A 17,610-nucleotide genomic window follows, 5' to 3' on the forward strand; every position below is an offset into this window, starting at 1 on the left:
GTGGGGAGTATTCATGCCGTTGCAGAAGCTTTGTGTCCCTCCCCAGCTCAACTCCAGGTGCGCAATAAATCCTGCTCCTCCTCTTCCTCCTCCTCATCTTCCTCCCAGCACGGTCCAAACCTGCTTGGATCAGGATGGTCATTTAGGATGGAGATAAGATTGACTTGAATGCATCCCAGCGATATAGGGAAGAAACTCCAGAGGAACGGAGCAAGGAGGGGAGATGCTGATGGCTGCAAGGTTTTCCTTCCAGGCCCTTTGGAAAATGACTAGCTAACAAAAAAATCAAAAATAAAAAAATGAAAAATTAACCCTGCCCGCAACCCCTACTAGAAAATCACCAACTTGGAGAGCTTTCTACATCAGCATGGGCTCTGCTCGGCAGCAGGGGTGTGCAGGCAGTGCAGGGAGAGGTGCGGGACGGCGGAGCACCCAAAGCTGGCTTGTCTCTGGCTCTGTCCTTTCCTTGCTGAGTCCTTGTTGTCAAGACACTGCTGTAGATTCCGAGTCCTCAGTCTCTTCAGGGTTTGTATTTCTCTTTTCTTCTTTCCTTTCCTTTCCTCTCCTTTTTTCTTTTCTTTTCTTTTCTTTTCTTTTCTTTTCTTTTCTTTTCTTTTCTTTTCTTTTCTTTTCTTTTCTTTTCTTTTCTTTTCTTTTCTTTTCTTTTCTTTTCTTTTCTTTTTTCTTTTTCTTCTCTTTTTTTTTAACTTTTCCTTTCTTCTCTTTTTTTCTTTTCCTTTCTCCTTTTCCTTGTCCCTTATTTATCTTTTTTTTTTTTCTTTTTCTTTTTCCTCTCTTTCTCTTTTTTCTTTTCCTCTCTTTTATTCTTACATGAGATGAAAGGAATCGGAGTCCTGGGGCGCAGGGAGGTGCGGAGGGGAGGGTGGGAGGGAGCCTGGGTGGGTGGTGATGGGGCGGAGGGAGGGGATGCGAATTCACTCCACGTTGCTGCTGTCAAATGCGTGACACTGCAGGTCTCCACTCAGGTAGTCAGTCCCCGGCAGCTTCATGCCATATTTGTCCACACACCAACACAGCCCACGCTTCCGTCCCCGGGAGGGCTTGCACTGGGGAGAGAGACACAAGTGCAGAGATGAGGAGCTTGCCACAACCCTCCACTGCCTCCTTTGTGCTCGGACTGAAGCTCAGCCTTGCACTTCGCTTCTTTTACTTCATCACCTCCATCTCCCAGCCTGGAGCTCTCCATTTCCTTCTACCCCACCAGCTTCTGCAGGATGCTAGACTCAGGCTGGACTATGCTTTGAGCCAACAACAAGGCCTACCCCTACCGACCACTCCTGGGGAGGCTTACTGCAATCTCCCCATTAGCTTAGCCCAGTGGAAGAAAAACCTCAATTCTCTCCACCTGGAGTGGTGACAGAATAAAGCCTTTCCATGTGGGGAGCATCTGTGACTCTATGTGGATCTTACCTGCTTCCTCTTGTAGAATCCCTTCCGGTCGCAGTTGGGGAGGTGCACAGCACGGGGGACCATCCTCTGGCTGCTCTTCAGCTCCTGCAGGGAGGCCTCCATGTGCCTGCGGCAAGGGCCCTGCAAGGGAGCAATGTGGTATGTTAGGCAGGGAGCCTAGAGCTGTGAATGTCCCCTGGTCCCTGCTACCAATAGCCCATGCCAGAGGCACAAAGCCCTCCTGCAGCCCCCCTTCCATGGGGCAAAGTGGGCAGCACCTACCAGCTCAAACTCTTGCCGGAGCTCAGGGATGACCACGCGGGGATGTGCTGTGTTCTCCGCCATGCCCACAAACTTGGCCAAGGTCAGCTTCTTCCGGCGGTCTTTCTTCAGGGCCTCAGCTTTGAGGTCAGAGAGGCGGCCGTGCTTGGGCCGGTAGGCCTTGGGCGGGTAGGTCTCCTCCGTCATCTCCGATGTGGTTGGTTCCTCATGCTCACGGGATTCCCGTTCTGGAAAGAAAGGGACACAGAACTGTCAGGTCTCCAGCTGCTGACAAGGGTTTGCTTGCTCAATGCTGTGCCCAAAAATGCCAATCGTACAGCCCTGATTTTATCCTAACTTTTGGGACTTGGTGTGTATTTCATGTGATCCCAAGCTCAGGACAGAAAAATATCTTCTGGGCATGGAGGAGAAAAAAACCACCAATACAAGGCCACCACTGTTTGCTGTGTTTCAGTAGAGAATGACTGGTTATCTGGATGGTTATCCCTCACCCAGAGAAGACCAGAGAGGACACAAAACATGGGGGAGAAGTCCCTCTTTAGCAATGGCAGGAGGATTAAGTGATAAACTCACATCTCAGCCTTACAGATGCAAGAACGAAAGCCAGTGATGCTCAGAGATGAAAAGATTCCAAACTCAAAGATTATCAATTAGCAAAGCTGCCACACTGCTGGACAGACACACTAGCAGTGATGCTGAAGACATTGACCAGAGTCCTCAGCCTGCAGTGACGCAGGTAAAGCCAGAGGCAATGCTGCAGAGTAACGCTGCCTGACCATAGCTATCACTGATGATACCACGGGTAAGGGAGGAACACATTTAGGCTCTGCCTATGGCCTAATGCACCCCCTCACATCGCCTCAGCATGACCTGCACCGGATGGATGCAGTCAGGAGCCCTACACGGATATATATAGGAGAGAGCTGATGACAGTCTAAACTTAGCTGACTTGTGACCTTTAGTACAGCCACCAGAGTGAAAAAGGGCTATATCTGGACTAAATCTGAATACGGTTTAAATCTCCTGAGGCTGCTGGTCTCCCAGCCCTTGGTTCCTGGGAGACCAGTACTGATGCTGCCAGGTTTGTGCTGGGACCAGCAGGCAGGCATGGGGGAAGCCACTACAGCAGGATGACAGGCACCAGAAGGGCTGAAACAACAAGGTAGACATGAGTGTCCCTGCAGATGGCTGTGCCACCAAGCTGCACATGGGTGCATGCAACCTGTCGGTGGCTCTGGAGATGGCCAAGGGGACAGGCTAGTCACTGGACTCCCACTTTTCAAAGCCGGGAAGCTTTCCATGGACACATATTTACTAAAGCAGTCTCCTTTTTCTTTTTTATTCTTCCACAAGAACACAGGTTGATCGGCATACTAGACTCAGCACCCTCCTAACTACCCAATGCAATACAAATGACCCCATCCATCATGTTTGGGACACGTATCTCCAGGACAGGATCCTCTTGCCAATTTGTCCCATGACATTCATGTGCCCACATTTTTTGCCTTGTTGCAGGATTTCAAAGTCACTCCTCTATGATAAGGAGATGATGGACAGGGGATAGAGAAGAGATTGATTATACTGGGAATGTACAGAGTGCAGCTGAAATGCATACTTTGCCACAAGATGCTGCTGCAGTCCAAAGTCTGAAAAGAACCACGAGACATCCTCAGTGAACAAGCCCTCCCACAGCAATGACACACTGCCTCTTCTGTCCCTAGAGTCCCCCCCGCCACTGACTGCTAGGCATCTCCCTGGACTGCCCTTTGGAAGCAGGCAATCCTACAGTAACACAACAGGTTGCAGCTCATTACCTGTGCAGTAGCAAACAAGACAGGCATGGTTACCTGGACAGCCCTGCAATAACAAACAGGACACAGCAGCGAGGATTCACAGAAACAGCACAGAGTGTCCAGTCCCCTGGAATCGTGGTGCAACGGGTGTTTGCAGCGGCTTGTGTCCACTCATATGGTCAGCAACTTGAGCTTCTGCAAACACCTTGTTCCTCTGCTTCCTGCAAGCTGACAGCAAGCCAGAACAGGCTGGGAGCCAGGGGCTAACATGGAGCCCTTTCGGCAAGGGCAGATGGGAAGCAAAGGAGCTCTTCTGCAGAGGGAGCCGAGGGCTGCTGTGCACGAAAATCTGACCAGCTCCCACCTGAGACCAGCTCTTCCTGCAGAGCAGAAGCAGCAAATGGAACAGGCTCCTTTTGGCTCCCTTTCCCTCCCTTCCCTAGAGGAAGCAACAGTGTCTTGTTTAGGTCTTCATCTCCCAGTGAGAACTTCATAGATCCCTTTTCTCTGCCCTCTGGTGATTTTTAACCTAATTTCCTCCAGCAACAAGGCTGAAGCTCATACACCTGTCCATATGTTCCCTAATTGGATACTAACAAGCCAATTTTGACAAATTGAAGGGCAGAGGTCCCTGACATACAAACTCCTGACAAGCTCTGGGCAGATGGTGAGAGACCTTCATGGTATCAACATGAGGGGATTGGCAGCGTTGGGGCAGCACTGGCTACCCTCAGTCCCTCCCTTGCCCCTCAGCCATCTGACCTGCATCAACCTGCAGCCACTCCATGCCACTGAGACCGTGTCAGCATCTCCAAAGAATCATCTACCAACCCATCCTTACCCACTGGCTCATTCCTCAGCCACCACCTGCCACACAGGGCAGGTGCACAGCAGGCAGCATTGACACGGCTGTGTGTCTGCTCCCAAGGAGATGCCAGTGGGAAGAACACCCAGTTTCCCTGAAGGAGCTCTAATTGCATCAGTCTGAGACTCAGGAAGGAGGCAGGAGTTTCTCCTCCCTCACTGTCATCATCTGGTCTGATGCGTGGCCCCTTCTTGCCTTCAGCCAGGGCCAACTCCCATCTACCCTGCCAACCTGGTAGCTGGGTTGCGGGCAGACTGTGTGCAGAGGCAGGGTGTACTACACCTCTCAGTCTCAGCTCAGTGGGCAGCAGAAGATGGGTGCGTCTCACCACTATCAACCCTTCTCCACATCCCTCAGGAGGAGGTCACTACTCAGCAGATGTCCCAGTTCATACAGGTGAGATTAAGATGCCTTAATTCATACAGGTTCCCATCAGCCCCAGGAGGCAGAAGGTACCCTTAGCTGAGTGTGGGCTGTCCCATGTCCTAGGGGCTGAAGGCTTAGCACCAGGGCTGGCCAGGACAAGTTCTGTAGCAGTTCTTCCCTCCAGGAACTGTTTCTACCCTTCTAGTGTAATAAGGACACAGAACAGCAAAATATTGGTCACAGGGAAGCCACAAATTCTTTCTGCTTTCCTCAACAGTCACCGACTGGGACAGCCTGTGCACCCCCTCACACCTGGCCCCAAACCAGCCCCATCACTCATGCTCCAGAGATTTTGAACACATGCGAAGCCCACACAGTGTGAACGTGGGTGTGTGAGAACTCTGCCTCCCTGCCCATTTGCACTGCAGAGCTGAGCAGGAAGTGTTTTCCAAATGACTGGGAGGCTTGAATTTTTGTAACAAATTTCCATTGGTTTCTGGCAGGAAGGTAGGAAAAGTACCTATTGACTGCTGCTGCTAATGATCCGTGCTCATTACATCCACAGGCTGCTGTTAGGGAACTTGCTGTCCTGTTCGAAAACTGGAAAAAAGGACATGTGCGCCTAAGAAGTACAGGCACAACCATTGCCTCCAATCTTGCTCAGCAATTACTATCATGATTATTACTATTTACAGCACAAGCACTAACATAATATACAATTTAATCAGAAAGGTGCTAAAGAAAGATGTAACAGGGATCTTAGTTAAACTTCAGCATGGGAACAACAGCATTTCTCCATCCTCTCTACCCTTTCTGCTGCTGCTTCTGGCTGGGCAGCATAAAGCAGCTTCCCTCGGCTGCTTCTGGCTGGGAAAGGAGAAGCATTGGCGCTGCCCCTGAAAGCAGCATCAACACTTGCAGATCATGTGAAAGATATACCTATTTTTATTCAGATTGGATTTTATGTGTGAATTCTGAGCTCAGGTCTCTGGCTGGTAATAATTCACTTTATGTATTTCCCCTATTTGCCCCCACTCCTGACCCACACTAAAACCGGGGATGGGCAAGTTCTTCTCCAGCCTGCACTTCTATCTGTGACCAAGAGAGGAAAATTCCTCCTTCAGCATATGGGGACAGTGTTTGCATTTCCAATGGGCATGCAGGAATGGGATGCAGAGCAGGAGCATCAGCTCATCTTGCACCCTTTGGCAGCCAGAGATCACAACTGAGCAAAAGCATTCCTGAACTCCCCAGAGTCCACAGGGACCAGCCCATTCACCACCCTAAAGAAGAAAAGCTCATTTACATTCCCACAGCAGGCAGAACGGTACAGCGTGGCAATGAATGACCCCCAGCCCTGTCTGGATGACCACAGAGCTGGCTCCGGCACAATGCCCAGGGCTGGGGTCACTGCCGTGGACCACCGCCCGGTGAAGTCAGGCAGTGATGTCAGGAGTCCACAGCAGCCATCCAGCCAAGGAGGAGGAGCAGCCAAGGCCAGGGATGCAGGCTGCAGCCAGTCCCTCCACCAGCCCAGGGCGTTGGCTGCAGGAGAGCCAGCTGCAAAGCGCTTTGGACTTTTGATGAACTTTTGTGCTTTTGTGGGGGTTCAGAGCATGCTGGTGATGCTTGAAGGCGATGAGAGACTGGGAGGAGGCACCACACACTGAGAAGGGCTGGAAAACAGCAGCCTGGCTTGGAAAGGACAAGCTCTGCTGATGGCCATCCCACCTCCTCTGAGTCCACAACACGTGCAACAAGCATTTACAACAGACCTGACACAGAGGCTTTTGGATGGCTAAATGCCATGTCTAGGTCAACTGTGGGGATACTGCACCCTCCAAACTGCAAAAAGCCCCATCATTTGGCTATGGTGGTTATTTTAGGGTGGAACATAGCATTTCTAGAGGCCACAGTCTCTCCTCCTGTGACTCCACTGGTCTCACTTAAGCTGAAGTGAGAAAGGTAAATCCCATCCCCTCTTCAGTATGGGTCTATCTGCAGATTATGATGCAGCTCTCATGGGAGGCTGTGCCAAACTGTCTTGCATATACAGGTGCACTGTTAAGAAAACCCAGTCTCTATTTCCTTCACTGGGAATTAGCCAAAGAGCTGCAAAAATAAGCAAATTACTTTTGTGACCTGCTGACTGATGCAAGGAAGTCTTCAGTAGTCAAAACACTGTGAAGCTCCCACAAAAAAATGCATAGACCACAGCCTAAAAACCACAGATGCTTTTGTAAAAGAGCTCTGTGATATCTTGGTGCCTTAAATCCCTATGACAGCATGAAGAATATCTCTAGGACCTCTCTTTCTTGTGCTACAGAGGCAATATTTAGAAGAAGTCTGTGGCTCAGTGGGACCAAGCTCAGGGAGGGGATGGAAAAGGAGCCAGACGGCTAGAAGTACTCAACCCCAGGTTAAGACTTATCTCATTTTATTAAGCTGAGACCCAGCAGGATGCTCAGGGACACCTGAAGAGCCTTGGAGACAGATGGCAAAGGGATGTACTACACTGGGGCTTTTTTTCTCTCAAGGTATTGCTTGGGCTTTGTTGAAATAGCCTGGAAGACCAGCTCTTTTCTCAGGAGATTAATGTCTCAGCAGAAACCTGTGGATGCAGATTCTGCTGCATCAGCCAGGGCTCACCTGCAGAGCGTGAATATCAGGTGCTTGGGCTGCCCCCAGGTTCACACAGGATTCATGGGAAAGGGAGATCATTGCCCTGATGACCTTGGTGTCCTCACACAAAGCCGGATGGAGGAGAAATGCAGCTCAGCATGTGGGAAGAAGCTCTCAAGGGAACCAGCTCATGATCAGTTCTGCTATGGAAGCACAGGGCCTATCTGTAGGAACGGATCTCCGGGTCAGCACTAGTTCTCTGCACTGCCGGCAAATGCCAAAGATGTGGGAGAAGTAAAGCTGTGGCAGCTAGAAGTACACAGAAGGATCAGTGCAGCTGTGTGCCAAATGATACTTCCCTGAGCTGACTTTCTTTGCTGCAGCCACAAAGTAAAACTCCCTGGTAGCAACTCTCCAGAGCAAGCAGAAAAGCAGGTTTGGATATGGAGAGCTCCATGACAACATTTCCCTCCCTACACGTGCTAGCTGTTAGTTCAACAGGCTCCAAGCATCCACACTGTGCTGGAAGAGCTGGGCTTGGGTCTCAGATGGTGAGCTGGGCAGTTACTGGCCTAAGATGCAGAAGCAATGACTGGGGCTCACCAAGAGGTGATGTCTTTGATTTGGCTCTTTCTCTCCTGAGAGCTCTCAAATCTGACTGAGGTCAGTTCCCAACACAGGCCTGAGAGTTTGCACTGTGTATACAAGGCACACAAAGTTGGGGGGAGGGCTTGTGGTAAACAGACAGTGTGACCAAATTTGTGGTTCACAGTAGCAATCCAATCATTTCTAGTAAGGCGCAACCTAAAATACCCAACAAGTAACCAGGTTAGGAAACTTTCTAGTCTCTTCCTCCTAAAAAAAAGAGCAAACATCCATCCATCTCCATTAGGTAATGTTGATGTGCACCATCTTGAAAACTGCAGGCACTCTGCTTCTAGATAGCTGCTTGTATCAGCCTGACATTTCCTGAACAAAGTTATCTGCCAGGGAAGTGAACTGGCAGGTGGAGAGGAAGGAAGTATTTCAGGATCAGATTTACATCAAAAAGCTCCTGTAGCTGATGCACTGATGATAGAAAGATAAAACATATTTGCTTCACATCATCTGGAGTCTGCAGATGTTTCCCATTCCATATGCTGAAGCTGCAGAAGAGTCTGAGAGATGAATTGAAGAATGATCCAGAGAAATCTAAATAAATCATCTTGCAACACCATAGTGACCAAGATATACTTTTTCTTCCTGGAAAGGATGAAATCATTAAGTCTTTCTTAGTCTTGTACGCTTTCCAACAAATCCACCCTAGTGGCAGATTCCACTGGTTGCAATAAAAGAATCGAAGATACCATGCTGCCAAGGAACTAAAAGCAGAAAAGAGTGAAGAAGGAAAACTCAGAAGACTGCATGGATGTCTCTGTGTAACTGATGGTAAAAGTGAGTAAAATCTAGAGAAGCTCCTGACAAACATCATTCAACTGTTTGCTGACAGCTTCTCCAAGAGGCTTAGCTGTGGCAAAAAGAAAGGAAATCCCTTCATGGAAAACAAAAGTGCTTTCACATCTTCTGAATGAAAACAAAAGGGACTGAACTGCTCATCTGGCTACCAGCTGAGACGACCTGAAAAGCAACTGCTGCTGGGGGGTTTTCTTCCAACACTACACACCTCCTTCCTCCATAAAGATGAGAAAGCCGAGCCTTTTGCCTCCCTCTAGAAGGAGGTGAAGGTTTGTTAGATGGAATCTGGAGATGCACCTGTTTGAGGTGCTGAATGAGAACTGGTCAAACCCCACAAATATTTCACACGTGCAGCTATGACTGCAACCTCCCGCTGAGCCTGGATGAGTTTCTAGGACTTCAGCCTGACTTTCACAGCTCTGCCTTAAACCAGATGGAAAAGATCCGTGAGATCATTCATTGCTCATCTCTGTGTCAGCACCAGATGACACATTGTCACATGTACTGTCCGACCTGACTTTTATGAGCTCAAGTGATGAGATTTCCACCTCTGCCCTCAGGCCTCCCTTCTGCTTCCTCAATGGCTCCCTCTATCAGAAAGCCAGGCTGGGTAGGGCTTGCCATTACTTCATCTCTCCATTCACCTAAGAAATACCACAAAACAGTACCCGAAGTTTGATGTTCACACTCTGACAGTACTGCTAAGAAGAAACTTGCTCAAGCCTGATCTGAACAGCTGCTCTTGCCCCCCCTTGCCATCTGCCTCCCTGCACTGTACTGTGGCATAACCCAACCAATTTCTCTTGGTCCATCAGTATGCAAAGATGCTTTTCAATGTTAAAAAACATCAAAATTTCCTCAATGGAGCAAAGCGTACAGGATATAGGCCTCCATTTTGGGGTCTGAAACTCAGATCACTCTAACGGGTCTTGAGTCTTCCCGGAACTAATTCTTTGTTGCACTTTGCTGCTGTTTTTCCCCCCCACAGCTTCAAGCCTCCCTGTCTGTTATAAAATAAAAGAACTGAATGCTATGAAGTGATGCAGTAAAAACTGCCCCACTTCTGCTATTTCTTCAGGAAAGCAGGAGCCACAAATGAAAGGGAATGTTACAGCCACATGTATGTCTATTGTGATTGCTACACTTTTTGTTTTTTCACTTTTCCTGCATCTCTTTTAAATTCAAAAGTGAAAGCCAGGTTCCATCACCATTCCCTGGCTTAATTACAAGGGTTTCATCATTAGTCCAATACACAACATTTAATTTCTTAAGCAAGAATAATGAAAAGGTCTGTAGATTCAATTTTCTTCAGAGGGCAACTTCCATTCGGACTGGAAGAAAGAAAATATTTATATTGTTTAAAAAATAAAATGATATATATATATGACTATCAGTCAACTTGGCCCCTACTATTACCTTTAAGATACATTCCTACTCTTGTTTAGCTGGAGGATCAATTCCTTAAGTATCTCTCAGGATTACCTTCTCCCCCTTCAATAGCAACCAGACAAGCTATCTCTATCAACATAACAGTTATCTCCATCAGTGAACCAGCCGTGTCCATCCAGCAAGCAAACAAACCAAACTCTGCAATAACAGCCCTCAAGGCAGACAGCTTTTAAATGCTTTCCCATCCTACAACAGTATCTCTAGGTTTTCCCCTTCAGTCTTTCCAGGACTGAGGTAGCTGGCTCCCACGGAAGGGATTAGGTGCCTAAGAGGGGATTAGGTGCCTACGTTGCTCTGAGTCTCAGTCATGAGAAAAAGGTACACAGCATCTTTCAGGACCAAGCCTTGCTCGGGAATGATGTGCAGCCAGTGGTCTTGATGCAAATGTAGCTTGAGGCAGGCATGACCCTCCAACCAGATGCTGGTGGCTATCTGAGATGGACTGAAGGGCAGTTTGTACACTTGTCCTGGAAACATCATAAGCAGACAGCAGATCCTCCAAAACATTCTGAGAAATGGCTTACTTGAGAGCATACTTGCTTACATCAAACCACCCAGTCCCAAGTTTCTGCAAACACATTATGCTGGCTCCTGCGAGGATTAACTGCGAGCAGGTGGATTGACATAAACACTAAGGGGTCCCCTTAGATCACTACCATCAGAGAGCCACTTCAAAAACAACATCTTGCTGAGAGTTGCCTTGGCTACACAGCTGAAGGAACAGAAAGAGAGTGTTTGATGGGGGAGCAGTGGGGAGACGACAGGGGATTTCACTACTTTCTCATCAGATGTGATGTGACCCTTCCCAGACAGGCTGACGCACAGTGTAACCTGTGCCTGGTGATCTGCAGTGGCATCCCTGGGGCTTGGGAGCATGAGCACAGCTGCTCTGTGGCCTCCCAGCCTCAAACACATACCCTGGAGGACACCCAGCCTGGAGGTTGCCCTCTCCTCCTTGCAGCAGAGCATCCTTGTGCTTTTTGTTACACCTGTCCTGAGGATAAGCAGATTATACTGATCTTTTTTCTTTCTACCTGTAAAAAGCCTCTTTACTACCGTGGTTATTATGCAGGCTGCTAGGGAAACCAAACTCTCTGTGTCATCTTTGATCTCTGCATGCACCCTATCTTCCTGCTGCTTGCTCCTCCTCAGCACTGGAGGTTACTTTTCTTGTTCTCAGCTTGCCACATCTCACCAAACTTGCCATCTTTTCCCAATTCAAGTCTCATTTCCCAGCTTCCCAAAGGCCATATTTTGCCACCTTGGCAAAGAGAAGCTTGCAGACTCCCAGCGCCAGTCACCACAGCCCCCCACATGTGTTTCCAGTCCTGGCATGGGGCAGGAGATGGATGGACAGGCAGAGGGGAGGTGGATGGACAGCCCTCAGCAAGCCACAGCCTGTCCACACCTTCACTGGGGTATCTCCAGTTACTCAGGCTGTCAGAGTACTTTACACAGACTTAGTCCCTCCAGAAAATACAGCCCACATCCCAGCACGGTGTGTGAGCTCAGTTCCATCCAGTTGGCACAGAGAACTATCATGCCTCTATCTCCCCTTACCTCCTGTAGATATGCTCACCTGCTGCATCTCATCTCTCAGTCCTCTGTGGGAGAAAGGGGTAGGCAGCTCAGCGTGTCAGTATCTGATCTTTATGGCCAGACACCCATGTTCTAGTCATTAAGCAGAACCACGTAAGAGAGATCTATGCGTGCTTCCAGAAAACCATTCTGCCCCCAGAGACAAAAATGCTGCGTGTATGTTTGCACACATTAAATGTTTGTGCAGGCGTGTGTGGGTGTGTGAACATGGGTACATGTATGTGTATGTTCACATGCATATCTTCCCTGTGCATAATAAGTCTGCTGCTCAGCAGCCCACGTTGAGGGGCAGGTGTGCTCAAACCGAACTCCACTTTCATTTATGTCTGACCTTGAATTAGCACTACTAAGTGCCTGGGAAAAAATACAGGCAAGATTTGCCATGCCACGGGCCGTTTTATCTGCTCTGAGCTGGTGCAATTGAAAAACAAGTCACAACATTTCTCTGCAGCTTCTCCTCTGCTCCCAGCCTTCCCAGTTTGGGTAACGAGCACTGGGAGCCACCACTGCCATAAAAACTTGGCGCAGAGCCGCTCAGTGCAGCGAGCAGAGCTCGCAGCGGACGTTAGGAGGAAGCAGAGCGCCGTGCTCTGAGTGCAAGTAGAGCCGACTCACTGCCTCTCCTCCCTGCTGTACCGACATGCGTGTGCCAAACGTGTGCCAGGCACGGGATGCTGGTACGCGAGCACTGACGGCAGGAGGCACACTGCCTGCCTCCAGCATCCCTCCTAGCTGCAGAGCCTCCCATGTAAGGCCAGCCCCGACACTGTAGGCAGTGGTACTGCTCCGGGCGGGCTCCCTGGGAGCCGGTCCAGGCTGACAGCCGTGCGCGGGAGCTTGGAGTAGCTCCATCATTCGCGCACGCACGCACGCACAGAGCCACGTCTCTGCTCCGGTGAACTTTGCTGGCACCAGGCAGGAATTTCGTTTGGATCAGCTACTTAATATTCTCGCTCCTTCCTTAGAAACCCAGGCTGCCGAAAAGTCTCTCCAGCCAAGGCCCCTCCTTTCCTGTTTGAACCACCCCACCAGTCCCACCCCCGTAAATGCACACCACAGAAGCCCAGTTTTCTTGCTGGCACCTGGTGGATTCCACCTTTTTTTTCTTTTTTTTTCTTTTCTTAAATATATTGCTATTGTTGATACTTCAGATGAGAAGAAAAATGGGGTTTTTCCTGTTTTGGATAGGAGGCTTTGCAGGCCTGTTGTGTAGCTTTTGCCTTGACAGGTTGGAAGCTCTTTGCACAAAGGACCCTGTGCTTGACTCTGCACCCCAATCCCATAGCTGCTGCCCACCCCAAAACCCTGTGTCCACATCCTGCATCGCCAAGCCAAGGGAGGGGGAAAAGAAGAGGGGTGGGGAACGTGTAGGGCTGGATGAGGGACTGCACCCAATGCAAGCTGCAGGAAACCTGGGCTCTGCAGCCCTCCTCCTCCTCCTGCTTCCAGCTGACGCAGCAAAGACAATTTTCTTAGCGCTAATTCTGCACCCCCCCCCTCCCTTCCCCTCCTGGTTATCATTGGCTCACGGTTTCGTGGGGAAACCTGCCAAGTCTCGCTTGCTTTCTAGAAAGAGAAGGAACAGCAGAGGAGAAGGAAATATTTGACAACCTTTGTTTTTCCACCAGCCCGTTTGGGGCGGCAGGCTGCGCTCGGTGCCCCGTGCTCCCAGCGCTCGGCCTGACCTTGCTGTGTCAGCAGGAGGAAGTCTGGCGGGAGCACAGGGCAGCGGAATGGAAAGACGCGGTGAGTTTCAAACAAAACCTAAACCAAACAGAGCAAACCCAGAATCCTGAAGCTTGTGCCATAAATGAAGCTCATTCATGGGTTTTCTTTTTTTTTTTTTTTTTTTTTTTTTTTTTTTTTTTTTTACCAGGAACGTCAATTACAGCACAGCAGTGGTGTTTGGCTTTCGGTAAAGGACAGTGTCTGGCTGCTGTGCCAGCCAGGACTACAGGGACCGTCCTGTCACTACCTACACATCAGCCTACTTCAAACAAGCATTACCAAAACCCTTTAATCCTACATTTGCTTTCATTTCCGACCCATTCGCCAGCCAGCAGCACATCCTGCATAGCGTTCCTCAGCACCGCTGTGCCCAGCTCACAGAAGAGGAAACTGAGGCACAGTGCCCGGGAGCATCCTGTCCCCACGCAAAACATCTGCTCAGCAGCAGAGCCAAGCCCGGCCTCCAGCCCTGCGCTCCTGCACTGTTCTCCTTGCGCCTCCACCTTGGCTATAAGGAGGAAAGCATCTGTGATTTTCAGCTCAGCCAGCACGAGTGCAGAAATAGATAAAAACGCAGTTAGATCTTGTCCTCACCACTGTCCCGTAGCTCATTTTGCAAAGTGCTGATTCTTTCTCAGCAGTTCACAGCTCAGGGCCAATTTTGGTCACTGATAGATCGGAGGGCCCGGCCAGCTCCCCCTACACACAGTCCTTGTGCTGCTGGCCAAACTGGCAGAGGCCGGAGAGTTCAAGTCAAACTTCATTTCTTTCCTTGCCCCGTTGCTTAGGAACACGCCTATGAAAATATACTTTGTTCTCACACGCTACCAGCCGAATGCCAAGAGAGTTTTTTTTTTTCCTTCTCCCATCCTCAGGAATTCCTGATTTATTTTTTATTTATGTATTTCTTTTTATTTTTGGCAAAGCTGGGGAGAAACCTGCCACTCTGCCTCCTGCAAAGCCTCCCCCATTGGAGCACAACCAAAGCCCACTGAAATGAGCCCCTGTGGCACTTGGGGAGTACAAGCTCAAAGCACAGGTGGTGCCAGCAGTGGTTTTGCAACAAACCTGCACCCTCCGTCCTACTGCCCTCCTTGTACCTTCCAAGGGACCTCCCACTCCAAGCTAACCAAAAGCAGCAATGTTACCAGGGGACCAGGCACGCTCTGCATGCAGAGCACCTGCTAAAGGACCAGACTCCTTGGGCAAGTGGAACACATGCAATAGGCCGAGAGACAAAGCTTTGTTGGGTACTTCAGTCTGCATGGGGCACCCTGGCTATGTGTGCAAGGTTCAGCTCTGCTCTCACTGCAGGGCTCACTGTCCCAAGCATACTGCCTCCCGGACATACATCCGAGGTAAATAAACACAGCAGGTGACACACTGAGGGATGCTCTGCATAGCTCATCTTGGAGTAGGTTCCGTGCTGCCTCCTGCTCTCCTGGATACAAAAGGGGGTCCTGGCTTCCTGATCTGCTCTCCATACACCCTGTGGTTCTTGTTCCATCCAGGTCCCCTTCAGAAGGCCGAGCTCAGCTTTGCTGTTTCTGGTCAGTTTTAGGGGAGGATGGATACTTTTTGTCATTTGGTGCGGGGAAAGCGATAAGTTGACGTATATACACAAAGAAATTGTGTTTGCTCCGAAGGATGGCGCATAACCGCACAAGTAGCAATACAGAAAAAATACTAAACGCATCAAGATTTATTAGGTGCTGGAAAGGAGAAGCGGACTCTCATTGTGCTGGTACAAGCAGCAGCTTGCTAACAAGCAAAAATGACGTTTTCCTGGACCAAAATGACTTGGGGAGCCTTGGTTCTGCTTTTCTTTTTCTCCTTTTTTTTTGCCAAGTGGTTTCCTGGGTCCCTTTGACACCTCCCTGCCCCCTTGGATGCCATGGCAGAAATACAGAAGTGTTGCGTAGGGGGAACCAACCCTGAAGCAGTCACAGATCCTGCAGCAAGCACCCGAATGAAGCAGCACTTGCGTTCGTGCTTTTGTCACGTGCAAGGTGCAAGCATTTCAGCTTGGCTTTGCGCTACTGCTACCATGCCAGCCTTCATACTTGCTTTTAATGTGTTCTTTCTGGCTGTTAGCTACACTGTCATTCTTTTTTTGCATTTGGATTCCCTGTTCCTAATGCACCTGCTCTTTTCACCTCTCAGCGCTAAAGCCCTTTGCCCAACAAAAACGTCCAGCAGCAGGCAGCCAGGAGCAGGCTGCAATGAGGTGAAAGACAGAGTCTGAGGACCAAATCTGGAGGGTTTGGGGGATGCAAGGGGTGCCTTGCCCAAAAGGATCCCCTGGAGCTCAAGCTGCGGGGTCCGACAGTGAGGTAGAGAGAAAGGGGGTCAAGGAGAGGGCAAGGATGGAGATGAAGGAAAGGTGGAAAGGATTCAGCTGGGATAGGACTTGGATGCAGCTGGGAAGTGGGGGAATAAAACTCTCCTAGGGTTGGGTCAACCCGGAGGCGAAGGACAGGGTGATGTGGGATGATGCAACAGGAGATTCAGCCAGGGCATGGATGGTAAGGATGGGTGAAATGGCACAAAGGTATGGAAGGGCAGCTGAGAGGATGATAAAAGAGCTGGGGGGTGGAAGAACAGTTAGAATGATGGGAAAGTAACTGGGAAAGCAGCTGGGAAAGCAGTAAAGCAATAGAAGGATGGCAGAACAACCAGGGGAAGTGACAGTGGTGGAGAGCAGCTGGGAAGCTGGAAAAGCAACTGGGGGCTTGGGAAGTTGATGGAAGAGTGGGGAGAGGAAGGAATGAGGAAATAGCAGCAAGGACGGAAGAGCTGCCAGGGGATGTGAGAAAGAGAGGGAGAAGTGGGACGGAAGGATGGCAGTGCGGCTGAAAGGATGGCAAAACAGCTGCTGGTGATGGTAGTGGTGTAGGGGGATGGAAGAGCAGCCAGAAAGAACACGGTGGGGAGGGGGAAAGGAAGAACAGCTGGGTATGAAAAAAGGGCAGAAGGACGGCAAACAGCTGGAAAGGTGGAAAAGCGAGCGAGGGGCACAGAAGAGCACCTGGAACGCTGGAAAATGCAGCCGGAAGGATGGGAAAGCGGCCGGCGGGGGCAGGGAAGAGCAAGCGGAGGGAGGGAGTGGAAAAGCAAGCGGAAAGCTGGAAAGGGAGCAGCCGGGAGGGCGGAAAAGCAAAGCGGGAGGGTACGGAAGCGCTCCCGGAAGAGGGAAAAGCAGGCGGGGATGGGGGGGAGGGGGGCAGCGGGAGGATGGGCGCGGAGGGGAGCGGCGGTTCGGCCGCGGGGCACTCACCGGCCTTGGCTTGCTCGCGGTAGCTCTTCTCGCTGAGGCAGACGGCGGTGCCGTGGAGCAGGGCGTGCAGCGGCTTCTCCTCGCCCTGGCGGGGCAGGCAGCGGAGCCCTCGGGCGCAGCGCTCGGTGTAGACGCCGCAGGGCTGCCCGGCGGGCAGGGCGCAGGTGAGGCAGCAGCCGCAGCCCGGCTCCTTCACCAGCTCGCAGCCCAGCGGCGGCGGAGGGCACAGCGACAGAGCTTTGCCGTCGCACGGTTCGCACTGAACGAAGGAACCCAGGCACCGCGAGAGCCCCGGGCAGGCGCCCAGCAGCACCAGGAGCCGCAGCAGCATCGCGGCGGGGGGATGGATGCTGCGGGACGGGGCGCGGGGCTGCCGCCGGCGGGGGCGGGGGACGTCTGCTTCCCGCTTGGCCCCTCCGGGAAGGGGGGAGGAAAAAAAAAAAGAGAAAGAAAGAAAGAAAACTGGAGAATCTAAAAAAGCAAAGGGGCTGAAAGCGCAGCCCCTGCTTGCGGGCACCCCAGGCTGAGGGTTATTCTCGGGGTGCGAGAGCCTCCCGCTTTTCTTTTGGCTGTGGGAGAGGGTCTACGTTTGCTTTGGGTCTTTTTCTTTCTTTTTTCGCCTGGAAATGGGGAACTGCACGGCGATCCGCGGGAGCGCAGAAAGAGAAAGGGAGGGGAGGAGGAGGGAAAGGGAGAGAAGGTTGCACGGGGAGCTGCAGCCTACAGGTTGCAGGGGTTGGGGAGTGGGATGGGACCGCACACAC

The 17,610-nt window shown here is 50.7% G+C and overlaps 1 protein-coding gene across 1 annotated transcript; it reads right to left on the reverse strand.

The window, feature by feature from the left end:
- Positions 1-561: 561 nt before the first annotated feature.
- IGFBP5 (insulin like growth factor binding protein 5) lies at positions 562-17,308 on the reverse strand. The gene is made up of 4 exons (XM_072341093.1): positions 16,847-17,308; positions 1,693-1,919; positions 1,432-1,551; positions 562-1,067 (listed from the first exon to the last, which is right to left on the reverse strand). Exons 1-4 carry the CDS (start codon positions 17,175-17,177, stop codon positions 936-938), a joined length of 810 nt encoding a protein of 269 aa, XP_072197194.1. The 5' UTR covers positions 17,178-17,308; the 3' UTR covers positions 562-935.
- Between the last annotated feature and the right edge of the window lie 302 nt (positions 17,309-17,610).

The sequence above is a fragment of the Excalfactoria chinensis genome, chromosome 7 (genome assembly GCF_039878825.1).
Source record: "Excalfactoria chinensis isolate bCotChi1 chromosome 7, bCotChi1.hap2, whole genome shotgun sequence".
NCBI lineage: Eukaryota > Metazoa > Chordata > Aves > Galliformes > Phasianidae > Excalfactoria > Excalfactoria chinensis.

Excerpts from the sequence above, each read along its gene's own strand:
- IGFBP5 (XM_072341093.1), bottom strand. The coding sequence starts at position 17,177 with ATGCTGCTGCGGCTCCTGGTGCTGCTGGGCGCCTGCCCGGGGCTCTCG. Across the intron at positions 1,920-16,846 it reads CCGCGAGCAAGCCAAGGCCG|AACGGGAATCCCGTGAGCAT; the intron begins GTGAGTGCCCCG and ends CTTTCTTTCCAG. Across the intron at positions 1,552-1,692 it reads TCCGGCAAGAGTTTGAGCTG|GGCCCTTGCCGCAGGCACAT; the intron begins GTAGGTGCTGCC and ends GCTCCCTTGCAG.